At 21.2% G+C, this 24,980-nt stretch overlaps 7 protein-coding genes across 13 annotated transcripts; 4 read left to right on the top strand and 3 right to left on the bottom strand.

Moving 5' to 3' along the window:
- The first annotated feature begins 405 nt into the window (after positions 1 to 405).
- Positions 406 to 3,724, top strand: LOC122712214 (glycerol kinase). 5 transcript variants are annotated; one of them, XR_006346282.1, is made up of 10 exons: positions 406 to 564; positions 952 to 1,210; positions 1,319 to 1,542; positions 1,650 to 1,841; positions 1,947 to 2,057; positions 2,144 to 2,397; positions 2,473 to 2,678; positions 2,769 to 2,900; positions 2,983 to 3,220; positions 3,600 to 3,724. XR_006346282.1 is itself a non-coding variant. In XM_043931659.1 (9 exons), exons 1-9 carry the CDS (start codon positions 490 to 492, stop codon positions 3,066 to 3,068), a joined length of 1,554 nt encoding a protein of 517 aa, XP_043787594.1. In that variant the 5' UTR covers positions 407 to 489; the 3' UTR covers positions 3,069 to 3,228. The 5 variants fall into 5 exon arrangements, 2 of the variants coding, with proteins under 2 accessions (XP_043787594.1, XP_043787595.1); XR_006346284.1 differs by having other exon boundaries at positions 469 to 564; positions 1,650 to 1,856; XR_006346283.1 differs by lacking the exon at positions 406 to 564 and adding an exon at positions 614 to 672 and having other exon boundaries at positions 1,650 to 1,856; positions 3,600 to 3,722.
- On the bottom strand, positions 3,536 to 7,047 carry LOC122712355 (uncharacterized protein PFB0765w-like). Its single transcript, XM_043931927.1, has 13 exons — positions 6,948 to 7,047; positions 6,781 to 6,882; positions 6,516 to 6,697; positions 6,271 to 6,434; positions 6,012 to 6,184; positions 5,831 to 5,891; positions 5,620 to 5,746; positions 5,264 to 5,406; positions 5,084 to 5,195; positions 4,713 to 4,994; positions 4,154 to 4,609; positions 3,944 to 4,027; positions 3,536 to 3,708 (listed from the first exon to the last, which is right to left on the bottom strand). The coding sequence occupies exons 1-13, from the start codon at positions 7,045 to 7,047 to the stop codon at positions 3,589 to 3,591; spliced, it is 2,106 nt and encodes a 701-aa protein (XP_043787862.1). The 3' UTR covers positions 3,536 to 3,588.
- Positions 7,048 to 7,989: 942 nt separating this feature from the next.
- Positions 7,990 to 14,727, top strand: LOC122712365 (nitric oxide synthase, salivary gland). Of its 2 annotated transcripts, XM_043931941.1 has the most exons (25): positions 7,990 to 8,216; positions 8,895 to 9,031; positions 9,128 to 9,290; positions 9,562 to 9,653; positions 9,720 to 9,861; positions 9,967 to 10,106; positions 10,166 to 10,340; positions 10,412 to 10,513; positions 10,590 to 10,784; positions 10,895 to 10,992; positions 11,071 to 11,215; positions 11,480 to 11,584; positions 11,656 to 11,723; positions 11,787 to 11,930; positions 12,003 to 12,177; positions 12,248 to 12,377; positions 12,435 to 12,513; positions 12,596 to 12,789; positions 12,879 to 13,048; positions 13,182 to 13,392; positions 13,483 to 13,570; positions 13,651 to 13,775; positions 13,867 to 14,012; positions 14,094 to 14,285; positions 14,374 to 14,727. In XM_043931941.1, the coding sequence occupies exons 1-25, from the start codon at positions 8,109 to 8,111 to the stop codon at positions 14,479 to 14,481; spliced, it is 3,432 nt and encodes a 1,143-aa protein (XP_043787876.1). In that variant the 5' UTR covers positions 7,990 to 8,108; the 3' UTR covers positions 14,482 to 14,727. The 2 variants fall into 2 exon arrangements, with proteins under 2 accessions (XP_043787876.1, XP_043787875.1); XM_043931940.1 differs by having other exon boundaries at positions 11,656 to 11,930.
- Positions 14,728 to 15,104: 377 nt separating this feature from the next.
- On the bottom strand, positions 15,105 to 17,004 carry LOC122712239 (succinate dehydrogenase [ubiquinone] iron-sulfur subunit, mitochondrial). The gene is made up of 6 exons (XM_043931717.1): positions 16,855 to 17,004; positions 16,163 to 16,296; positions 15,932 to 16,075; positions 15,652 to 15,847; positions 15,301 to 15,525; positions 15,105 to 15,223 (listed from the first exon to the last, which is right to left on the bottom strand). Exons 1-6 carry the CDS (start codon positions 16,897 to 16,899, stop codon positions 15,131 to 15,133), a joined length of 837 nt encoding a protein of 278 aa, XP_043787652.1. The 5' UTR covers positions 16,900 to 17,004; the 3' UTR covers positions 15,105 to 15,130.
- A 495-nt stretch (positions 17,005 to 17,499) lies between these two features.
- LOC122712271 (coenzyme Q-binding protein COQ10 homolog B, mitochondrial) lies at positions 17,500 to 18,879 on the top strand. The gene is made up of 3 exons (XM_043931777.1): positions 17,500 to 17,561; positions 18,154 to 18,279; positions 18,349 to 18,879. The coding sequence occupies exons 1-3, from the start codon at positions 17,554 to 17,556 to the stop codon at positions 18,791 to 18,793; spliced, it is 579 nt and encodes a 192-aa protein (XP_043787712.1). The 5' UTR covers positions 17,500 to 17,553; the 3' UTR covers positions 18,794 to 18,879.
- Positions 18,880 to 19,561: 682 nt separating this feature from the next.
- On the top strand, positions 19,562 to 22,641 carry LOC122712270. 2 transcript variants are annotated; one of them, XM_043931776.1, is made up of 6 exons: positions 19,562 to 20,038; positions 20,217 to 20,342; positions 21,887 to 21,913; positions 22,115 to 22,182; positions 22,239 to 22,442; positions 22,510 to 22,641. In XM_043931776.1, exons 1-6 carry the CDS (start codon positions 19,702 to 19,704, stop codon positions 22,591 to 22,593), a joined length of 846 nt encoding a protein of 281 aa, XP_043787711.1. In that variant the 5' UTR covers positions 19,562 to 19,701; the 3' UTR covers positions 22,594 to 22,641. The 2 variants fall into 2 exon arrangements, with proteins under 2 accessions (XP_043787711.1, XP_043787710.1); XM_043931775.1 differs by having other exon boundaries at positions 21,872 to 21,913.
- Positions 22,642 to 23,086: 445 nt separating this feature from the next.
- On the bottom strand, positions 23,087 to 24,921 carry LOC122712269 (protein CNPPD1). Its single transcript, XM_043931774.1, has 5 exons — positions 24,863 to 24,921; positions 24,704 to 24,800; positions 24,137 to 24,342; positions 23,927 to 24,055; positions 23,087 to 23,820 (listed from the first exon to the last, which is right to left on the bottom strand). Exons 1-5 carry the CDS (start codon positions 24,905 to 24,907, stop codon positions 23,095 to 23,097), a joined length of 1,203 nt encoding a protein of 400 aa, XP_043787709.1. The 5' UTR covers positions 24,908 to 24,921; the 3' UTR covers positions 23,087 to 23,094.
- Positions 24,922 to 24,980: the final 59 nt, after the last annotated feature.

Raw genomic sequence — 24,980 nt, 5'->3', positions numbered from 1 at the left:
TACATTTTATGAGGAAATATGAATATTCATTTTTTTTATTTTTATTATTTTATTATTTTTATTATTACTTTATACATATTTTCATATATAATATTTTATTTTCAAATAAAAAAAAATAAATATATAACATAGAATTAAGTAATTTTTTTTATTTAATACTTATTCTTAAACTTGCAAATTAAATAATTTCAAAATTTGTTATCTATCTATTTTTTTGTATTTAATTATAATTTATAATGTCACGAAAAATTAAAATACAAATAACTAATAGATAATAAATAAATTCGAAATGTAATCAATATAGAAATATATTGAAAAATAATTAAATGAATTGTTTAATTTTACTTAAAATGTACATTATTATAATTGATTACATTTTTATTTAAAATGTATTATTATATAACAAGATACGATAAAGATTTAACGATAGGTCATTTTTCAAATACACTATATATTTAAATATTCAACTTCAATAAAGAAAAAAAAAATATGCCTGAAAATATCAATCATTCGGGACCATTCATAGGGGCAATTGATGAAGGAACGAGTAGCGCTAGATTCTTAGTAAGTAAATTTTATTTGTGTTTAAGTTCAAACAATAAAAATAACTGACAACTATCTAGTCAAGTTATCTGAATGAAACTTGACCTTTGTCATAATCATTATTTGAATGTGATGTTTATTTTATGATATGTTAGAAAAATATTTTGAAATAAATATTATTTTATAGTTTATAAAAAAATGTTTTACAGAATTTTTTTTTAATTAATTTATAAATTTTCAATATTAAAGTTATTTGATTTTATTAGTTTTTTATTCATGATTCATTCATAACAAAATTTTAAATAAATTTATTTTACAATAAATATTAGGATTTTTATATAAAAATAAGAAAAAAATATATAATATAAAATATAATACAATATAGTACAATATAATAACCTTTTTTAGGTGTTTGATGTATTACATAGAAAGGTATTAGCATCACATCAAATTGAAATTAAACAAAAATATCCACAAGAAGGATGGGTGGAACAAGATCCAAAAGAAATTTTGGAAGCTGTTATAGAATGCATAAAAAAAACAATAGAAAAGCTAAAAGATATTAATATAAATGTATCAGATATCAAAGCAATTGGAATCACTAATCAACGAGAAACTACTTTAATGTGGGATAAAAATACAGGAGAACCATTACACAATGCAATAGGTAAAATGCAATATATAATTTATTGTTAAGATACATTATTTGTAATGTATTTGCATATGTATAATATATAAATATAATTATTAAAATAAAATTAATAATTTTTTATAGTATGGTTAGATATGAGAACTACTACAACTTTGGAAGACATATTAGATAGTGTACCTAATAAAACAAGAAACAAAAATTATTTGAAACCTCTTTGTGGACTTCCAATGTCACCATATTTTAGTGCTCTCAAAATACGTTGGTTAATTGATAACATACCACGTGTTAAACATGCAATAGATGAAGAGAGATGTGCTTTTGGAACTATTGATACATGGCTTATTTGGGTATGTTTTCATTTATTGATTTTTATTTTATACAAAATATTTGCTACAAAATATTACAATTATAATTATTTCATTGACTAATCAAATAAATTATACTTTTTATATAGAATCTTACCAAAGGACAATTACATGTAACTGATGTTTCAAATGCATCTCGTACTATGTTAATGAATATTGAATCATTAAAATGGGATCCTCTGTTATGTCGATTTTTTGGAATTCCACAGCATATTCTACCTGAAATAAGATCTAGTGCTGAAGTATATACAACAATTTCAAATCCAGAAGTTCTTGCTGGTGTACCTATAGCAGGAGTATATTATTAAAATAATATATTTAAATATTAATGTTGTTCAACATTTTATCAATTTTGATTATTAATATATTTCATATTTATATATAAGTGTGTAGGTGATCAACAGGGAGCACTTCTTGGTCAATTGTGCTTAAAACCTGGACAAGCAAAAGCTACTTATGGAACTGGTTGTTTCTTACTTTACAATACTGGAAGTATTGTATGTATTCATTTCAATTAATTATATTATTATATGTTCTATTAAAACTTAATTCATTTATTTAATTAAGTATTTAATCATTTTAGAAAGTAGATTCAACACAAGGTCTTATAACAACTATTGCATATAAAATAGGTAAAAACTCAGCAACTTATGCATTGGAAGGCTCAGTGGCTGTAGCTGGTGCAGCTTTATCATGGTTACGTGATAATATACAACTATTTAATAGTATAACACAATCTCAAGACATGGCAGAACATGTAAGATCTTCAGGAGATGTATATTTTGTACCTGCATTCTCAGGTTTATATGCACCATATTGGCAACAAGATGCACGAGGGTAACTAGATTGCAGTAATAATTATTTAAAAGATCATTATTTTTGATATCAAAGTACAAATTGCATGTATTTTAGAGTAATTTGTGGTATTACTGAAGATACACAACAGTATCATATCATTCGCGCAGCATTAGAAGCTGTTTGCTTTCAGACAAGAGATATTTTAGAAGCCATGGTTAAAGATTCTGGAACAAAATTAACAACTTTACAAGTTGATGGTGGAATGACAGTAAACAATTTACTTATGCAATTACAAGCTGATCTCACAGGAATAAATGTTGGTGTGTATAAAATTTTATGAATTAATATTGCATATATATTTACATATATACTATATTATATTATATTCTAATATCATTTTTTTTTAATAGTACGACCCAATATGGTAGAAACAACAGCATTGGGAGCAGCTATATTAGCTGGTGTTGGAGTCGGTCTTATCGACATAAATGATGTAGATGCATCTCAAGTTACGAAATTTTCACCCTCTATTGAAGAAGATGGTAATTTTTTTTCACAAAAAGAAATTTAAAAGAAATTTTATATTTTTACAAAAATATTAAATTATATATATTTATATTTTAGAAAGAGATTTGAGATATTCTAAATGGAAAATGGCTGTTGAAAGATCCATGAAATGGGATTGTTCTACTACTTTAATGAATAATTAAAATTTTCAAAATATCCCTGTAAATAATAGGAATGATAATAAAGAATTAAATAAAAAAAGATTAAAACAAAAATAAAAATATATAAACAATGAACAATCTTGCTCAAATGAATGCATATATAAAGATTGAATATTGTGAATTTAATATAATAGGTAAAAAATAGGTATTTAAATAAACAATAAATAAGAATCTAAAATATACATTTTGTTAATAAATATGTTGGATATTATTATAGATATTTATTAAAGAAATTATTTTTTGTTAATAATTGTTATGGATTAATTATATTTTTAACAAAATATGTAATTTATAAAATTAATATTTTTATATAATTTATATAATTTACTAAAGTATATTAATAAACATAAGTAAAAAAACATAAATAGATTGAAAAAATACATTTTAAGCAATTACAAAAAAATTTATCTTTGAAATATATATATTATGAAACTATATATTTTTTAAATAATAACTTATAATAATTAAATAATTTTATGTAATAATAATATTTTATAAAATTTTATTTTTTAGAAATTTTTCCAGGTGTTCCGAATTGAGGTTTCTTTGGAATTCCATATTGTCGTAATCCATAATTGCGTGTTTTAAATATTTTTTTTTTCGGCAAGAAATTGTCTTTATCCTATTTATGCAAAATAACACTTTTCTTAATTTTTTAGTTAAATATAAAATATATAAAATAGAAAAGAAAAATTCCTTTTAAATAATACCTCATTTTTTTTCTCTTCCTTATCTCGAGAAAAAAAAGAATTATTTTCGATACAATTAAAATCCTAAAAATTTTATTATCTTTATATTATTATTATTATTATTATTATTATTTTATATTATAATTATTATTTTATATAAAATTAACTGTGAGTATGAGTGTGAATGTTAAACTTCACCTTCGTTGGAGAATTTAAATTGAATCGAACCTTTTTTTCTTGTACTGATAATATCTATAATTAACAGTTATATAATGCATATAATCATGTATATCCAAAAAAATTAAAGTGAATTATATACAATTGACATGAATTAACATGAATTATATATAAAAATAACATATTATATATATAACTTACATTTTGTAACTCATCATTAATTTCTCTGGTACTAAAGCTATATATATCTTGTTCAAGATTTGATATTTCGTTTTTATCTTTGATTATAATTTTTGAGTTATTTATATTTTCTTGATTTTGAAATTCTTTTACTTCACAAACTTGATTTGTTTGACTTTCTATTTTTTTAATTATTTCTATTGGAATAGATTCTATTAAAGGTTGCATTTTTTCTTTTAAATTATCTTGCAATTCATTATGATTTATTTTTGTATATTGATCATGGAAATTTATTTGTTTATTTTGATTTTCTTCATTATTTATTTTACTTAAACTTTCATTTAATTTTAAATATGCAGAATTTTGTGTAGTTAAAGTTTTTTTCATTTCTATTAGTTTAACATCGAATTCTTGTTTTAAGGATTTTATCTCTGTTTCGTATTTTTTTTTCGATAATTTATGAGTATTCTCAAATTCCTATTTATAATAAATGAATTTAACTCATTATTTATATTTGTATTTTTATTTATATTTATATTTGTAATTAATATTAATTTATAGTTATATTTTAAAATTGTACCTGTATTTTTAAATGTTTTTCTAAAAGTATTTGTGCTTTTTCTTTTTCTAAAAATTCGATTTTTCCGTATAATTCCATTATTTTGTGTTCATTATCCAAATTCACCATTTGTAAAGATTGTTCAAGATTTATATTGCGAACTTGCGCTTCTTTTAATTTATTTTCTATATTTAAAAAATCATTTTGCATATTTTTATATTTATTATCAATCATATTAAAATCTTTAGCTAAACTAGATTCTATTTCTTGTCTAGTATTTAAATTTTCTCGTAGTTTATCGATCTTAAAGAATAAAATTAATTTAATATATATATATATATATATATATATATATTATATATATTATATAATTATAATATATTATTGTATACTTCCTGTGTTTTCGTTTGTATTTCTTTTGATAATTTTTCTTCCTTATCTATGGATTTTTCATATTTTGCACTTAATTCAGTATTATAGTATAACAAATTCTCGATTTTATTTCTGCCATAAAATCAATGAATTAAGATGAAATACATGAATGATTTATTTATACATATAAAAATACTTACTGGCATGTAACAATCTCCCCTTGCAATTTTATTATTTCATCATCTTTTTCAGCAAACAAGATAGTTAAGTTTTGTTTCTCTTCCGTAATCTTCTGTAATTGCACTTGTAGTTCTTGATTCATCGACGTGAGACTTTCTTGCTTCTGAAATCGTAATTGTTTATAATATTTTAGATATTTATTATATCCATGATAACAACGTGTGACGATAATGTAGGTAATATATTTTTTATTTTCAAAGAGATTATACACGTCTTTTTACTTAAAATAGAAAAATTAAAGTAAAAAAAAAAAAATAAAGTCTAAAAATAATATATATTTCTTAAAATATATATTTTAGAAATATATATTTTTTACCTTTATTAATTCCAATTTTTCTTCTGTATAAACATTATGCAAATGATTTTTCTCTAAAACTGAATTATTTTTCAATTCTTCGAATTGTTTTTTCAATTCGTTCTCAATATTCATCATTTCATGTATTCTAATAAATGAAACATAAATTTTTCATTATATTTATTCTTCAATGAATAATTTATATGTTTAAGAAGAAATGTTTCATAAATACCTTCTCTCTTGATTTATTACTTTGTTTTCCATTGTACTAACAATATTTCTTTGCTCATCATCTATAAAAAAATTTAATTATAATTTAATTTTATTTTAATCAAAGTTATTTATTATAATTTAATTTTAATCAAAATTAGAAATACAAACAAAGTTTATAATAAAATTTATATAATATTAACCTTTCAATTTCATAATACATAATTCTTGTTGAAGTTTCTTCATTGTAGATTGTTGAATAACGATGATTTCATTATATAATTTTGATAGATTATCCTTATGTTGTTGAAATCCTTTTAAACTCTCTGATATTTCATAATAATATTTAGTAATTGATTCCCAATCGTTATTCAATCTAGAGAAGAAAATTAATACTGTCTTCACTATCAATTTTTAATTGCAATAAATATCTAAAGAATACATAGTAAATATGTATATTACTGTTGTAAAATCTCCTCTTTAGCTCGTAATTCGATCTCATGAGAGATAGAAAGTGAAGATATGGTTTCTTCAGCGATCTGAAGCTTCTTTTGCAACTTTTGAATTTTTCGTTCTTCAATTACATGCATTTGTTTCATTTCTTCCGTAATTAAATTTTCTCGTATCTATTTATTTATTATTTATTTAATAAAATTTTATTTAATACTTTTTGATAACAACTTTTTAATAAAATAAAAATTATATACTATTCCTGTTTCGGACAGTGGTGTTTGGATACCCATATGTTTAGACCATTGTCCTATTAAAGTATTAACAAATTTTCCACTTGGACAAATTTTCTGAATTTTTTCCAGACTTTCATTATGAAATGATTGAATTTTTCGTTTGTTACTTTCTGATTGTGATTTCGTATCTTTTTTAAGTGATTCTAAGATGAAATATTTTATATAAAATGATTTATTTTATTTCTTATATAGCATTATGAAATATTATACCATTTAAATATTATACCATTACTTTGAGGAGTTTTTGAATACTTATTCGGACTATTCTGAGGAGTATAATGAATTTTACGTTTAATTTCTTGTGACATTATATCTTTTTTGTCAAATTCTATAGAATAATTATGATTTTATTATTATTTATGAATCAAAATATAAATTAATAAAACTTACCACTAACTCGAGGTGTTCTTTGCAATTTTTCCGAATTATTATTCATATTATTTTTCATATTGTGGGATACAAATTCAAAACTATGATTATCTTCTTGTTGCATTTTTGCGTTTATTTTCTGCGTTTATAATCTAAACAAATCAGAGTAGACAAAAATTAATTAATAATATACTAAACTTTAAGCATTAACAATAAAATTCCTGCGATGACAATTATTATAATAATTATCTATAAAATTGCTTATTTATATCAAAGTAAATATTTTTTAAATTATTTATAAATAAAATAATCGTATAAAATTTGGTCAACTTTTATGGATATGAAACAATATGATATTAAAGAACCGTCTTTAAATATAAGTAAGCACAATTTTTTTTTTTTTTAATTATTTTCGAATTTTACTACGTAAATAAATATAACTTGTATTATATTAATAATACTACGTAAATAAAATATACTTGTATTATTTTGTACATTAATAAATACTATATGAAATATTAGCATTCATTATAATTGCAATATAGCGAAAACATAAAATTTGGTTATATTTTTGAAGAAAAAAGCTTTTAAAAATATTTTCTTTTAAATAACATTTTCTATAATAGTAAGTGAAATATTCTTACATATAACTATTTTTGTAACTGTCATAATTTTTTTTAATTATTTATCAAACGATTACATTATAGTTGATATATCGATAAAATATTTACGATATAAACAATGGCCGAACATATGGCGCGCTAAATTGATCACGCATCTTTATGATCCATATAATATCTCATTTATGAATTGCTCAAAAGAATCTTATTCCTTTTTATTCTTATAATCAATAGAATTCATTTTCAAGATTATTTAAACAAATAATAACAAATATTTTTCATAATATGATATAATAAATTATCAAAAAATATATATCATATTTAAGTATTTATTGAAACACATCGGCGCAGTAAATCAATGGCGCAGCTTCATAGCGCATGTGACAATTTGCGGAATCTGGAGTATCAGTAGGAAGGAGTCAGACATCCCTCCCTTCTCACGGGGATGCTCACAAAAGAGAGTTAAGCCAGTGTACGTATCGTGACAATCTAATATACAAGCGGAACAATAATAGGTGACATACCAGAAACACGTTTTATCGAACAAAAGAATTATAATATTAAAATGAAGGAGCATGAGGCAACAGGAACCTGCCAAAAGAAACCAACGAAATTGCGAAATCTCATTTACAAGACTGAAGCTTTTGATTCTTTGCACACTGGAAATGCAGAGGTAATGAAAGAAATTTTTGAAATTCTTTTTTTCTATTTATTTTTTTATTTTTTATTTTTAATTTTTTAATTTTTAATTTTTTAATTTTTTAATTTTTATTGCTTTATATATTTTATATATATATAGAAATTTTCATTTAAAAACTTTAATGTTTGATATTATATTATTGAATATTATTGAACAGCGTGGGAGTTCGAATAAAACTGCGAATATAGATAAATTTGTAATAGAATAAATCTACTATCGAAAAACAAGAATTCGTTTCGGTGACACACTAATTGTATAATGCATATATATAATATACATATTTTTTCAAATGATTGGAATAATTAAAATAATTTTGAAACAATTGAAGGAAGTGTATAGTTGGAATGAAAGAAACAATATTTTTATTTGTATCCAATTTATATTATAATCTTTTATTTAAGATTAAATATCTAAGATTAAAAGTTAAAATAATTTAAATATATGTCCATATTTTGATTAGCTTAGTAATAATGATGTTCTAATTTGAATGTTATTGTAATTAGTAATATGTTAAATTATTTTATTTAAATAAATGAAATATTATTATCAAAAAATTTTACAGATAATTAAGAAAATATAATTAAGAATATAAAATTTTATGAAATTAAAAAATATTATATTAATTTTATCTCAATCTTATCTTTTCTTTAGAAAACATTGTGCTCTGGTCAAGTATGTCTTGGTAGTGTTATGCAGCTACCAATTCATAGTACAGAGCCCCGATCAAAAGAAGAAATTCTTTTACATGCGAAAGATTTTCTCGAACAATACTTTTCTTCTATTAGAAGGTAAGAAACATTTAAAACATTTTTATATATAACTAAACATATTTTTATCATTTTCTATTAAATATGTTAAATATTATTTATTTTTCTAAACAATAGATTAAATAGCGAAGCACATCGTATTCGTTGGGAAAGTGTACAAAAAGAAGTTATAGTTACTGGTACTTATCAATTAACTGAAACAGAATTAGTTTTTGGAGCGAAGGTAGCATGGCGTAATGCCACAAGATGTATTGGTCGTATTCAATGGTCTAAATTACAGGTATATAAGAATTTAAACTTATGTGTATTATATATTAAAGTATGTATATTATAAAAATCTAATTCTGAAAATCTAAATTAAAAAAATTAAAAATATATTCAATAATTTTTTCTTATTATGTACTTTAATATTTTTTTATTAATATAAAAATAAAAATGAATAGAAAAAATATTATAATTATCTGAAAGCAAATCTCGATTACTTGTCTTTTCTTTCCAGTTCACATGTAAAATTAAATATCATTCTTCAAGTTTATAATCTTCAATTATAGGTATTTGATTGCCGTTATGTCACAACAACTAGCGGCATGTTTGAAGCTTTATGCAATCATATTAAATATAGCACAAACAAAGGAAATATTAGGTAAATAAATAATAAAAATATTTTTCATTCAATATTATTAATGTTATTATTTTATTTGATTTTTAGATCTGCAATAACAATATTTCCGCAACGTACGGATGGAAAACATGATTATAGAGTGTGGAATCATCAACTAATAAGTTATGCAGGATATAAAAATCCGGACGGTACCATAATTGGCGATCCTGCAAATATTGAATTCACTGAAGTAAAATAATTCTTTTCAATTCGTTTGTTACTTTTAATTAAATACTTTTAATTATCTTTATTGAAAAATTATTCAAAATTATTACACAATCTATTGTTTTCACAGCTATGTATGAAATTAGGTTGGAAAAGTGCACGTACTCGTTTTGATATATTACCATTGATATTATCGGCAAATGGTCATGACCCTGATTATTTCGACATTCCAAATGAACTTGTTTTAGAAGTACCCCTTAGTCATCCAACGTAAGTATTTCTATTCATTATTTTTAGACGATTTATTAATTTTTATTTATTTATCGTAGATATGATTGGTTTGAAAAGTTAGAATTAAAATGGTTCGCAGTTCCTGCTGTATCTGGAATGGTATTTGATTGCGGAGGATTAGAATTTACAGCCGCACCATTCAATGGATGGTATATGAGTACTGAAATTGGATCAAGAGATTTATGCGATGTTCAACGATACAATTTATTAGAGGTATATTTTTATACAATTTTAATATTAACTATAAAAAAAAATAAATATATTAAAATAAATTTTACTTATAGACAATTGCAACTCATATGGGATTAGATACAAGAACATCTACTTCGTTATGGAAAGACAAAGCTATGATAGAAGCTAATGTCGCTGTTTTGCATAGTTTTCAGGTATATACGAGAATGAAATATCTTTATTGAAAAATTTTTTATAAAGAATAATAATAAACTTTTAAAATTTTTTTAGATGAAAAATGTAACAATTGTAGATCATCATACGGCTTCAGAATCTTTTATGAAACATTATGAAAATGAAATGCGATTAAGAAATGGATGTCCAGCTGATTGGCTATGGATAGTACCACCGATATCAGGATCAGCTACACCTGTATTCCATCAAGAAATGGCTCTTTATTATTTAAAACCGTCATATGATGCTCAGGTTCTTATAAATAAATTATATATAATAAAATTATATATAATAGATATGTAACAAAAATTTATTACATCTATTACATACACAATTTTTGTATTTGCGTATAATTATTATAGGAACCTGCTTGGAAAACACATGTTTGGAAAAAAGGTCGTGATAAGAAATCAACTTCTAAAAAGCCAAGACGAAAATTTCATTTTAAGCAAATTGCAAGGTAAATCATTATAAATATATAAAAAGAAAGAAAAATAAATTTACAAAATTTACAAATCAAATTAATTAATAATTTTAGAGCAGTAAAATTTACATCTAAATTATTTGGAAGAGCTTTATCTCGAAGAATAAAAGCTACAGTATTATTTGCCACGGAAACTGGCACATCACAAATGTACGCTGAAAAACTTAGCGAATTATTAGGACATGCTTTCCATTCGCAGGTATTTAATTATTTAATTATATAATTAAATATTATTATATTTTAAATTCCATTAATTAATCTTTAAAAAATAATTATTATATATATTATTATATATAAAATTATTATATATATATTATAATATATATATATTATTATATAATTATTATATATATATTATATATATATTATATATATTATTATATAATTATTATATATATATTATTATATATATAATTATTATATATAAAAAAAATTTAAAAATATTTGAAACTTTTAATTGTAGGTACTTTCCATGTCAGATTATGATATTAGTAATATAGAACACGAAGCTTTATTATTAGTTATAACATCTACTTTTGGAAATGGTGATCCTCCAGAAAATGGCGAAGTAAATTTATTATTTTTTATTCTAATTATTTAAAACTTAAATTATAATTTTATATAAATTTTATTTTTTAGACTTTTGCACAAAATTTATATGCAATGAAAATGAATGAAACGTACATTAATAGTGGCAATAAAATAAGGTATTATAATTTTAATATAATAAAATTCATAAATTATATTATAATTATTTGTATTAATTATAGTTTGGCAACTTCAAAATCGTTTATTAAAGCAAATAGTCAAACTGAAGTAAGCAATTCAAAAAAACTGGATAGGTTGGATTCTCTTCGGGGTTCAACCACAGATTCTCAAACAGAAGATACTTTTGGTCCTTTAAGCAATGTTAGGTATATTATTGAATATATTTATTTACAATCAATTTATAAATGTGAAATGAAATCTCTAATTCATTTCTTCAGATTTGCTGTTTTTGCATTAGGATCATCAGCATATCCAAATTTTTGTGCATTTGGTCGTTATGTGGATAATTTATTAGGTGAATTAGGTGGAGAACGACTGTTAAAATTGGCACAAGGAGATGAAATGTGTGGACAAGAACAAGCTTTTCGAAAATGGGCAGCCGATACTTTCGCTGTTCGTATCTTATCTGTAATTATCCATATTTATTATAAAATGTTTTTTTAACATTTCTTGTAATTTTCAGGTTGCATGTGAAACTTTCTGTTTAGATGATGATGATACTTTGCTTGAAGTTGCCTTATCTTTAGGATCAGAAGCTTTATCAGCAGCAACTGTTCGTTTTATAGAAGCTGAACCTCAACCAATTGGAAAAGGTATATTTATTCATAGTTATTAATTACATTTTTATTTTTATAATTTTAATATTTCAGCTTTAAGCAAATGTCACAACAAAAACGTAACTACTTGTAATATGTTTCGAAAAACAAATTTAAGCGGTGATTCATCGAGGTATTATATGAAAATTGTAAATAAATAATAGTTTCATGATAATAATATAATAAATTTAACTTTATATTTTTATCTTTTATAGTGGAACTACGTTACTCTTAGAACTCGATGATATAGCAAGTATGGAAATATTATATAAACCTGGTGATCATTTGGGAGTTTTTGCATGTAATAGATCAGAATTAGTAGAGGCAATTTTAAAACGAGTACAAACTCCTTTTGATCCAGATGTACCAATTGAATTACAAATACAAAAACAATCTCATACTCCTAATGGTTTGTTTTTTTTTTTTTAATATTATTGAAATTGCTATATTATTATTATTGAATTCATTTTTTATTATAATTTTATTTTTTGTATATAGGGATCGTAAAAACATGGATAGCACATGATAGATATTTACCCAATTCCTTGAGAATATTATTAAAAAGATTTTTAGATATCACTACACCACCAACACCGAATCTTCTTAGATACTTTGCGTCCATTGCTACAAATCCAAAAGAACAAGCTCAACTCAATCTTTTAGCTTCTGTAAATATTTAATTAATTAATTAATTTTAATTAATTTTCAACTTAATTTTAATTTCTATTAAAAAAATTTAATTATGATTGTTAAAAATTACTAAAAAAATATGAAATTTTAATAATTTTCTTTTATAAAAAGGATCCAGCAGTTTATGAGGATTGGAGACACTGGAAATTTCCTAATTTAGTAGAAGTATTGGATGAATTTCCATCCGTAAAACCTTTTGCACCATTATTATTACTTCATTTAACTCCTTTGCAACCAAGATTTTATAGTATATCTTCGTCTCCGGATGTACATCAAGGACAAATACATCTTACTGTTGCTGTTGTTCAATACAAAACACAAGGTAATTCTTAATTTTAAATTATATAATATATTTTTGAATTATAAGAAAATAATTTTTTATTTAAAAATAAAATTATTTTTAAAAAATTAGATGGTTTTGGACCAATCCATTATGGAGTTTGTTCCAATTATTTACGTGAGGTATCAGATGGAGAACCTTTATATGTATTTGTACGTAGGTAAGTTTTTGTTTTTAAATTTTAATAATTCAATATATACAAAATTTCTTCTAGATGTTTTTTTTATTTATTTTATTTAGTGCACCTAATTTTTATATGCCATCCGAACCAAAAGCACCGATGATATTAGTCGGACCAGGAACAGGAATTGCTCCATTTCGTGGTTTTTGGCATCACCGTCTCGCAGAAATAAAGCGCCGACCAGGTATAATTTGTTATATATTATGATTTATTAAAATAAATATTATAAAATAAATGCGTAATATTAATTATAATCATTTCAATAAAATTTATAGATCTTGAATATGGAAAAGTCTGGTTATTTTTTGGTTGTCGTCAAAGAAATTTAGATCTATATAGACAAGAGAAAGAAGAAATGGTAAAACTTGGCGTTTTAGATAAGATCTTCTTAGCTCTTTCACGAGAATCTGGTTTCAAAAAGGTTATAACTCAAAATGTTTTTTAAATAATTTATAATATCACTTTGTTATACTTGAAATATTATTATATATAATTTTAACAGACATATGTACAAGATTTAATTCAAGCGGAAGCTTCACAAATTTATGATATGTTAGTGTATGAAGGAGGTCATTTTTACGTTTGTGGTGATTGTACAATGGCAGAAGATGTTTATCAAACTTTGAAACATATTATACAAACTCATAGTGAAATGACAGATAAACAAGTTGAAGCATATATGTTATCACTACGTGTAAGTTATATCATAATTATTATTAATTTATTATTAAATATATTTTTTAATTTCTTACATAATATAATATTTTATATAATATTTTTAGGATGAAAATCGTTATCATGAAGATATATTTGGTATTACTTTAAGAACGGCAGAAGTACATAATAGATCAAGAGAAACAGCAAGAAATAGAATGGCTGCCGAACCTTAAATTTTATTCTGATGAACATTTAAAAAATTTTGAACGATTTTATAGATAATTTTCAATTACAAGTATCATGCATAAATTAAATTAAAATATTTAGATATCCTTAATTTCCACATATCGCACTATTATACGATTTATTATAATTTTATGATTATTATATATGTATATATTTTTTATGATATTAATGCTTGAATGATTACTTAGATATAATATTAAGATTAATATATCTTTGGCTTTAGCATTAAAAAAGTAAAATTACATATCCAAATAATCTTACCATAAAATTAATTAATATCTCAATAAATTCATTTTAGCAATAATATATTATTAGAAAGATATAAAGAACAAAGATATAAAATATCACATAAAATTATGTAACATAAAATTGAATATATTCCATTAATGGATTTTAATATATTATATTTTATCTTCACATATGAATGTATATAAAGTTATTAATTGAAATATATTAAAAAGAATTTGAACTTTATTTATAGTAAAACATATTCGATATTTATAAAAGATTTGATTCCATTATTTTATTAGATAATTTAGATAACTATTTATTTATTTCTATTTAATCAAATATAAGTTTCTATGTAATCATAATGAACAAAAAATACATATGACTACTTTCATTTTTTTCTTTTATTTATATAACAGTTTCAAGATCAGGTTTTTGTTTCTGACTGATATTAGATAACAATTTTTTTATTTCTGCAATTGCCTTTCCAGGATTCAAGCCCTATTTAAAAGAAAAAATATTAATTTTTAATTGAAAAAGAAATTATATTTTTCAAATTATTTAAATACTATACTTACTTTTGGACAAGTACGAGTACAATTCATAATTGTATGACAACGATATACTGAATATGGATCTCGTAATTTTGCAAGACGTTCCTTCGCTTTGCTATCACGCGAATCAATAATCCATCTATAAGCCTGCATAAGTACAGCAGGTCCTAAATATTTATCACCATTCCACCAATATGATGGGCAAGAAGTACTGCAGCAAGCACATAAGATACATTCATAGAGACCATCCTATATTATAAAGAAATATATTACTATTTTATTATTACATTGTTGATTATACAATTATTTTATTATATAATAAAATAAAAAATATAAATTTTATTAATTTTAATAATAATTTTAACATTTAATTACCAATTTTTTACGATCTTCAACACTTTGTAAATATTGTTTTGCACCAGTCTCCTTTGCATCACCACGTTGCAACCATGGTTGTATACTTTTATACTGATTATAAAAGTTATTTAAGTCGGGCACTAAATCTTTTACTATATACATATGTGGTAATGGATAAATTTTACTAGTTGAATTTAAATTAGTATCAATTTTGCTAAAATAATAATAATTTATATTTTAATATGACAATTGTTTGATTTGAAAACTTGAAAATTTGATGAAATTAATTGAAATATACCTTATACATGCTAATGTGTTTGTACCACCAATATTCATAGCACAGGAACCACAAATACCTTCACGACAAGAACGACGAAAGGTTAAAGTTGGATCAATTTCATTCTTAATTTTAATCAATGCATCCAAAACCATAGGACCACAACTATAATAGTTTTTAAATTAAATAAATTTAAAATAATAGAAAATTATTGAAAAATTATTAAAAAAATAACTTTTAAAATAAACTTACGTATTTAGATCAACTTTATATTCTTGCATATATGGTTTTTCATCAGGTTTGTCTGGGTTCCAACGATATACGGCAAAACTTTTTAATTTAGCTTCAGACGCATTTTGATTTGCAGATATATGAAATCCTCTAACCTAAATCAACAAAAACTAATATAAAAATGAACTCAAATAAATTGACTAATATAAATTATGTAAAAAGAATCTAATTTAGAATTTAATAAATATATATTTAGATTAAATATTTAATTATTTATTGTTGATTATAAACTATATATTGAAATATAACAATTTTCTTAAAGATATAATGATATATTTAATTAAATTGATGTATATTATATAAATACATTATAATGATATATTTAATTAATTCAATTGAATAAATTATTTGTCAATAAAATAAAAAGCTATTTTTATATATTTATAACTTATACAATTATATGTATTAAAGAAAAAAAAGTAACGTTCAAAATAAAAATATTAAGTGGCATTGTTCAATTAATCATTGTTTTAATTAATTGTTAAAATGTCAAAATATATAAACGAAAAACAATTGAATTGATATCAGTAGAATAGATTAAAGTTAGATTTCGTTATAGATTTATAGAATATTTTAAAATATGAAATCAACAAATAATTCTAAGAAAAAATAATTTTTTAATTATCAAAGTTTCGGTTTTTTCTAATGCTTACTTGTCGAAATACATTTCTGCAAGCTTGTGGTGCGATGCCAGCCATTTTTTAAAAATGAATCAAGATGAAGACATTTGCAGTACCTATGTTATGTAAGTTATACACGTGAGGATGTACCAATCTAATTGTAATCTTTGCTTACGTAGAATATTTTTTTGAACCACTGTCAAATTCTATATTAATATTAATAACATATGAAAGAGTTATTTAAAATAATTATTTGTAATTTATTTAATAAATAGATTTTTCTATTTAAATAATATTTACATTATACAATCAATATTTTTTCAATAATATAATTAATACTTTAATTGAAATATAGATTTATTTTATTATGTAAAATGTTATACATTTTATATACTATTTTAACTTTTAATATAAATATATCTTATTATTTTTAAATAAATCTATAATTACTTTTTTTCATATATATTTTCTACTTTATAAATATTTTAAAAAGTTTATTCATATTTTTTAATGTAAATACCTTAATTAAAATTTAGGCATAAATAAAATTAGGCAAAATTTTTTTTAAATATATTTTAAATTTAGGCATTGTTTTAAAATTAAAACAATGAAATGTATTTGTAAAAATTGATAATGCTCAACGTTTACGTATACATATATAGAGATGATATATATAAATATATATAAATTTTATTAATATTACATAAAACGGAATTATTAAATTGTATCATCATGTATAGGTAATATATTCTTTCGATTGTAATTATTTAAATTTCCTATATGTATATGTAAATAATATAAATTTTATATTATTTATATGTATAGGTTATGTTTTATATTCCTTCATTATTTTCTTATCATATTTAAAAATTGAATTATTCTATTTTAATTTCGAAATATATTTAAAATAAATTTATTATTGTTATACTATATAGATTAAATATATTTTAAAAATAAAAATCAATATTGTAATTAAATAAAAAAATTATTACAATACATAACCTAATAAATATATATATTTTATTTGAAAGCGCTTTTAAATATTTTTATGTAAATATATTTTTATAAAAATTGAAAAAAATCATTATATATCATTTGATCATATATTTTTTATCATAATTTTAAAATTTCATTAATGATAATAAGTATAATTAATGATATAAATATAATAATATAAATGAAGCATACAATTTATATATATAATTTATATATATAATTAATGAATATATTACGAAATATTTCAATTAACACCATGGAATTATTTATATATTTAAAGAATTTCAATAATTTTTATAATTGAATTTTAAATCAAAAAAGTAATACTATTTTCAGACGTATTTTATTATTTGAAAGCGCAATATTTCAAAATAAGTGCAATTTTAATAAACAATATATAGAACGAATGTATATGGCTGATATTATGAAAACAAAAGAATATGAAGGTCGTAAATTAATAGGGTGAGTCTGAAATTGAATGATTTCTTATAAATGAATAGAAAATATTAAAAAAAATTGTTTATAACGCAGATTTTCAATGGATCAAATATACAGTGTTGTAGCTGATGTACAAAATTATAAAGAGTTTGTCCCATTTTGTAAAAAATCCGATGTTATATTCAAAAGTGAGGATATGCTCAAAGCTAATCTGGTAATAGGTTTCCCACCTATAAATGAAAGTTATACATCAATAGTAACGACAATGCGTCCACATTTAGTAAAAGCTGAATGTTCAGATGGTAGATTATTTAATCACTTAAATACATTATGGCTTTTCAGTCCAGGATTAAAAAATAATGCTCAAACCTGTGTTATTGATTTTTCTTTATCATTTGAATTTAAGTCGATTATTTATTCACATTTATCAAATTTGTTTTTTAATGAAATCGTGAGACAAATGGAAAATGCCTTTATTGATGAAGCTAAACGTAGATATGGAAGACCATGTATAAAAACAGTACGATTAGAAAGATGATACATAATTATATTAAATTAAGAAATAATAATTAACAAATTATTAAAAATACTGTAATTTATAAATAAAAGAAATACTTTTAAATATTTTTCTTTTTCAATTTTATATAACTTTCTCAAATTAAACATTTAACAATTTTTTAAACATTTTCCTTTATTAAATTTATATAAATTTTTCTCAAACTAAATTATAATACATATATAGTTATAAATTTTAATTTTAATTATAATTATTATATAAATTAAATTAATAAATTAATAAATTTAAATTTTAATTATAATTAAATAATTTTATAATAATAATTTTTCGAAACATTTAACATAATTATACTGCGATAAATTTTAATACATTACATATACATTATTTAATATTATGATATATATATATTTTTTTTTAATACATTATTTAAGTATGTACTTATATATAGTCTATAATAAAATTATTGCAAATTCTTTTTATATAACATAATAATTTATGTTTATGTTACATATATTTATATTATTATTTATTAATTTGTAAATTAAAAACTCAAATATTTGAAAAATAAATTATTATAATTAATTAAATCTATATATTATTTAGTAATGTAATTTTCTTTAATTTTTAATAATTTTCTAATTTTTTTTAATTCTTTAATTTTTAAACACTAATTTATATATATATATTTTACATATATATTTTATGATTTGACATTAGTATAGAATTGAGTCATTGCTAATGCTAGTTCATCTAAATCACGATATGTACTACGTATATTTAAGTATTTAACAGTATTATAAAATTTTATTATTATTGAACAATTCAAATTATTGATTTTAGATGTATATGTTTTATTAATATTGTATATGTTTTCATAATCTTATAAATTTTATTTAAAGTATTATTAACGAAAAGAAATCTTCATAAGAATGTGTTTAATGATTGCTTTAACTAATCAAATATTATTTACTCCGCGAGAAATTATGTATTTTACCAGAAGTATGTCGCGATTTTATTATTGTCGTCAAAAATTATATTGCATAAATAATTTTCTATTAGAAAAACATTCTGTATTCTCGTTTGTCGTTAATACATGGGTTATACCAAGGACATGCTATAGTACAGAAAACAAAATAAATTTTCCTGATTCTTTAACAAAGGACAAAATAAAAAAAATAGTTTCAAAATTTAATTCAGAAGAACGAGAGCTTTTTTTAAAAACTCTTGAAGAATGTAAATCAGAAGAAGATAGAGCTGGATATCAACGTAATTATTTTTCATAAAAATTATCATAAATATCAATTTTAAAAACCTATTATATACACACTTATTATATACACGCTTATTATATACAACTTTTATCTATATATAATTTTTTTATTCTATTATATATATTATATTTTTTTTATATTATATATTTTTTATTCTATTATATATATTTGAGGTCAATTAGCTGCTTTTCGATGGTGCAATAAACTTGGAAGGCCTAGTAAAATACCATCATTAGGAAATGTGGATCCTACAGGCACATATTGTCCTGTACCTGAAGATTGGCTTATGCGCAAGTATGGTAGGAATTTAAAAACATTTTAATTTTTCTAATTTCTCTAATGATTAGTAAATAACAATTCATAATAATAAAGCAAAATATAATATTTTTTATATTATTAAATTAACTTTCAATTTAAAAAGGTAATATTACTATTATAATTTTAATATTACTAAAATATGTAAATTTTATATTATTTTTAGTAGTTTGAATTTTAAAAGTGAAAATATTTATTATTATCATATTGTGATTCAGTATAATTTTCATTATTCTTTAACAGTATAAAAAATTTTCTTCCATCGCGCACTCCATGTGGATATCAATCTGTAAGTCCATTTTACTAAATTAAAACTATATATTTCATACAATTATGTGTTTTAATTATTTTACTTACTTCCTCTATTCTGACTGAACTTTCTGGATGTTTTAAAAAAACAACTACAGAATCACACTTAGGTAATATATTACATTACATATACATTCTATTTTTAACACAATATACACAATAATATAATTAAAATTATTTAAATTATATTTTTATATTATATATTTTTTCAATTATAGAAACTATAAATTTATTCAATATAAGAACATAATATATAATGATAAATATTTGTAAATTTAATAAAAAAACATTTCTTTGCAAGAATGTTTTTTATATTTCATTTTATATTTCATATGTTTTTAATAAATATATATATATATATGTTATTTTAATAATAAATAAATAATAATTCTTATAATTTCATAAAATAATTTAAATACATTTATGATTTAAGATATTGAACACTTTGAAAAATGCATATTTTTTACAAGAACTTTATAATGAGTTTCACCTATTAATTCAACAATGAACATAAAGAATGCAGCAAGATACCCATATAAAAATAAATTGAACATTTAGGTAAATAACTTTAGAAATTTTCATTATATAAACAAAATTATTTAGATAACTTTACATTACATTTTGTTTTTTTTATTACCTTCTTATCCTCAATTTTTATATATTTTATGTTTTTGCATGGCTCTATAAATACTCTTTTCTCAATGTAAAATATGTTTTATAAAATATTAAATATTAGTATATATTTTATTATTAATTAATTAATACTAATATACTTAATATATTTATATATTATATTATTTAACAAATTTAATGTAAGTATTTTTTAAATATAAAATTAAAAAAAAAATGTATTTTTATTTGAATAAAATTTTATTTTTCAAAATTTTGTGTATTTAATTAATTAACTAATTTTCCTATAAATTTTTATTTATTATTAAATAATTAATATCATCAAGTATTTTATTTATATTGTATACTTAGTTATTTAATATTTGAATAAATAATTTATGAAATTATTATTTAAAATCGTATTTTATAAATGGTATATATATATATGTGTGTAAAAAAATAAATGCATGAATTTTTATAATTCTATATGTTATAAATATTAAAAAAAAATTCAATTTTTACAGATACTTATTAATTATTATTATTCTATGTTATAAAAGGACATATCTTCAAATTTTTTTCTTTCCTATTACAGTTGAAACTGTTCCAGAACCATCTACAAAAGATCTAATTTTAGGTATGAATTTTTAAATATTTTAATATTTAATAAAATATTTTTTAAAAATGTATGCATAGTAAAATAATTTATGTAATAGAAAATTATAATATATATGGTTTTATTACAAAGAATATTTAATTAATATTATAAAATTATATAAAATATATAATATTAATTATATATATGTATATAAATATATAAAAACGTATATTTTTGCAGTTGCGATTTCAAATGCAATTCCGTTCATTGGTTTCGGTTTTCTTGACAATTTCATCATGGTAGTTGCTGTACGTATAATGAATATATACCATTTATATTAAAATTAATAATATCATCATTTCAGGGAGATCAAATTGAGATAATATTAAGTAAAAAATTTCCAATTTCAACTATGACGGCTGCCGCTTTAGGAAATACAATATCTGATATAATAGGAATTGGATCTGTACATTATGTAGAACGTTTTGCCCAAAGTGTTGGTTTTAAAGCACCAAAACTTACACCTATGCAATTAAATCTTCGTAGAACAAAAACAGCTGCTAATATGGTATATCTATTTTACTTTTTAATGATTTACATTGAATAAGGAAATTTAGAAAAAATTTTTAATTTAGGGACGAGTTATTGGAGTTACAATTGGTTGTATTGTTGGAATGACACCTATTCCAATTTTTTCCTATTTTCATAACAATGATTAAAATTGTATATGTTAAATTGTAATAATAAAAAAAAAATTATTTATCTTACATAATTTTTTAAATATCTTTAATTTGAAATTTCGTAATTATTCGCGATGTTAATTTAATGACAATCATAATGTAATATATAATATATAATCTCTGTAGATTGATGAATATATATATATATAAAATTGTAATGTATTATCAAAGCTGTACAAGTAGCAAAAGTAAAAAAATAAACCATTTTATGTCTTATATCCTAACATTATTATTATCAATAATTATTATTATTGTTGTCTAAGAATATTTGTAAAATTTATATTTTAAGGTTATTATAGTATAAAAAAATTAATACTTCCATAGATATTTCATATTCTTTATTGAAAAAATGATTTTGTTAGTATAGAAGTTTTTATGAATTACAAGTTAGTAGAAAAAATATATATTTTTCTTTTTTGAAAACTTTTTTAATAAAAATAATATTTTTTGATAAATGTTTAATATATTAATATATAATATTCAATGCTGATGATCAAATGTAAATTTTGTAATATAATTTGCATAATATCGCCAGTCATGCAAAAATATTTTCAAATCTATACTTAAGATTTGTTTCCAGAATTTTATTAAAGGTTCATCTGATATAGTAACATCGAATAGAAATTTAGTTGTTATTGATGTGTCTACATGTTTGGTTTTATCGATTGTTGTTTGCAAGGATTTTTTTGATTCTACATCTGATTGTTGTGGTAACCAGATCATTATGGAACTTAACCATCTCCAATTTATATTAGTAATCTTGTGGATTTTAATATGTTCACAATTCTGTTGAGACTGATTACAATTTAATAAGAGAGAAGTAGATATAAAATCTGTTGTTAAAACATTTTCTGATAAAATTTCAATAGGTGATGTTATATCCATCTCTGAATTAAAATCTGCTTTTATAATATCTGTAGAATTAATTGCTTGTCTTGGATTGTTAAGTACTGTTCCTGGAAGATAGCTTGCAACTAAAGCAGAACCTAAAAGAGTAACTACTCCTGCAGTATATGTTGCCAAGCAAATGGATGATACATTTACTACAGCATGTGCTACTGCAATTAATTGCATTGAATTCATTAAACAACTTAATTCTGTATATGAAAACCAGCCTCTTTTTTGTGCTTCCTTATAAGCTATATCTCTTTCTAATTTCTGCAATCTTTCCCAAAAATCTTGATTATGAACAAAAACAGTCCAATCCTAATTAATAAAATTAATAAATAAACCATAAATTTTAAAATCATAATTGATCATAAAATTTATAAAATATATATAAAATAATATAAATTAATATTAATTTACTTACAATAGCTTTAAGAAAATCTTTTTCTAACCGATTTATTTGCAATATAGTCAAATCAGCTGATTGTGCCCACTCAGTATTGAAAACTTCATCATCTTCTCCTTCATCATTTAAAAATTTACTAGCCACCATCTGCAAAATAGAAAATATCATAATGTATATTTTAAATAATATTTCTTGAAAATTAATTTTATATAATAATTAAAATAATACCAAAGAAACAAGAAAGAGTTCAGAAGGTGCCACTTGTTGAAGATATTCTGGATTACAATCTTTTAATCTCTCCAAATATAACAATGCCAAAACAAGAGAACATGGTGATACACATGCATTTCTAGAAATTCTGCTAGCCTCTTCTACATCTAATCTTTCAAGTGTATAACCACTCTTCACTTCAGTAAATAATTCTGCTGCCAATTCTAAGAATAAATTTTTATTATATAATCATATATTTAATAAAAAATTTTGTTTATTTATATAACATTATTAAAATATTAAATATTCTTCTGGATTATAATAAATAAATTTATCAAATATATAAGTAACAAATAAATAAGAAATAATAACATATAGGTTATAGAAAAATATAAATTATTTTTAACTTAATAAATAATATTATATTTATAAAACATATTAATATAATTAAAACATAAAATTATAAAATATTTATAACTCTCTCTTTATTTAATATAATTTAATCAATAAAGAATATATATATAAATATATAAAAATATATATATATATATATATATAAAAATTAAAAAATTTAGTAATACTAACCAGTAACAGGCAAACTGAGGCAATCAGTCACTGGCAGTTTTGCATAATAAAGCGATTTAGATATACGATTTAAAAAGTCATCATGATTACCCATGGTCTGTAAAAAAATAGAAATCTAAAACATTTTTAAATGTGTTAAAAAATATAGTAACGAATCACCTTTAATTTTGATGGAGTTTTCCTTTTCCTTGAAATATTTGACATTTTAAAACAATAATAAAAGAAAAACAATTTTTTTATATAATATGTAAAAAATAGAAGCAAAAATTAATTTTTT

Source organism: Apis laboriosa, unplaced genomic scaffold (genome assembly GCF_014066325.1).
Source record: "Apis laboriosa isolate Shangri-la unplaced genomic scaffold, ASM1406632v1 scaffold1_cov151, whole genome shotgun sequence".
Lineage (NCBI taxonomy): Eukaryota > Metazoa > Arthropoda > Insecta > Hymenoptera > Apidae > Apis > Apis laboriosa.
The sequence above is the reverse complement of the archived record's forward strand: the minus strand, read 5'-3'. Positions and strand labels throughout refer to the sequence as shown.

Coding starts and splice junctions, on each gene's coding strand:
- LOC122712214 (XM_043931659.1), top strand. CDS start 490: ATGCCTGAAAATATCAATCATTCGGGACCATTCATAGGGGCAATTGAT. Junction 565..951: donor CGAGTAGCGCTAGATTCTTA/GTAAGTAAATTT, acceptor AACCTTTTTTAG/GTGTTTGATGTATTACATAG. Junction 2,398..2,472: donor TGGCAACAAGATGCACGAGG/GTAACTAGATTG, acceptor CATGTATTTTAG/AGTAATTTGTGGTATTACTG.
- LOC122712355 (XM_043931927.1), bottom strand. CDS start 7,047: ATGCAACAAGAAGATAATCATAGTTTTGAATTTGTATCCCACAATATG. Junction 6,435..6,515: donor CACTGTCCGAAACAGGAATA/GTATATAATTTT, acceptor ATAAATAAATAG/ATACGAGAAAATTTAATTAC. Junction 5,407..5,619: donor AAAAATTGGAATTAATAAAG/GTAAAAAATATA, acceptor TTACGATTTCAG/AAGCAAGAAAGTCTCACGTC.
- LOC122712365 (XM_043931940.1), top strand. CDS start 8,109: ATGAAGGAGCATGAGGCAACAGGAACCTGCCAAAAGAAACCAACGAAA. Junction 10,341..10,411: donor AACGATACAATTTATTAGAG/GTATATTTTTAT, acceptor TTTTACTTATAG/ACAATTGCAACTCATATGGG. Junction 12,178..12,247: donor GGGCAGCCGATACTTTCGCT/GTTCGTATCTTA, acceptor TGTAATTTTCAG/GTTGCATGTGAAACTTTCTG.
- LOC122712239 (XM_043931717.1), bottom strand. CDS start 16,899: ATGGCTGGCATCGCACCACAAGCTTGCAGAAATGTATTTCGACAA. Junction 16,297..16,854: donor GCAGAAATGTATTTCGACAA/GTAAGCATTAGA, acceptor TTGTTGATTTAG/GTTAGAGGATTTCATATATC. Junction 15,526..15,651: donor TTGAAGATCGTAAAAAATTG/GTAATTAAATGT, acceptor TTTATAATATAG/GATGGTCTCTATGAATGTAT.
- LOC122712271 (XM_043931777.1), top strand. Junction 18,280..18,348: donor GAAGGTCGTAAATTAATAGG/GTGAGTCTGAAA, acceptor TTTATAACGCAG/ATTTTCAATGGATCAAATAT.
- LOC122712270 (XM_043931775.1), top strand. CDS start 19,702: ATGTGTTTAATGATTGCTTTAACTAATCAAATATTATTTACTCCGCGA. Junction 20,039..20,216: donor AGATAGAGCTGGATATCAAC/GTAATTATTTTT, acceptor TATATATTTGAG/GTCAATTAGCTGCTTTTCGA. Junction 22,443..22,509: donor CAAAAACAGCTGCTAATATG/GTATATCTATTT, acceptor TTTTTAATTTAG/GGACGAGTTATTGGAGTTAC.
- LOC122712269 (XM_043931774.1), bottom strand. CDS start 24,907: ATGTCAAATATTTCAAGGAAAAGGAAAACTCCATCAAAATTAAAG. Junction 24,801..24,862: donor AAACTCCATCAAAATTAAAG/GTGATTCGTTAC, acceptor ATTTTTTTACAG/ACCATGGGTAATCATGATGA. Junction 23,821..23,926: donor AAGATTTTCTTAAAGCTATT/GTAAGTAAATTA, acceptor TTTATTAATTAG/GATTGGACTGTTTTTGTTCA.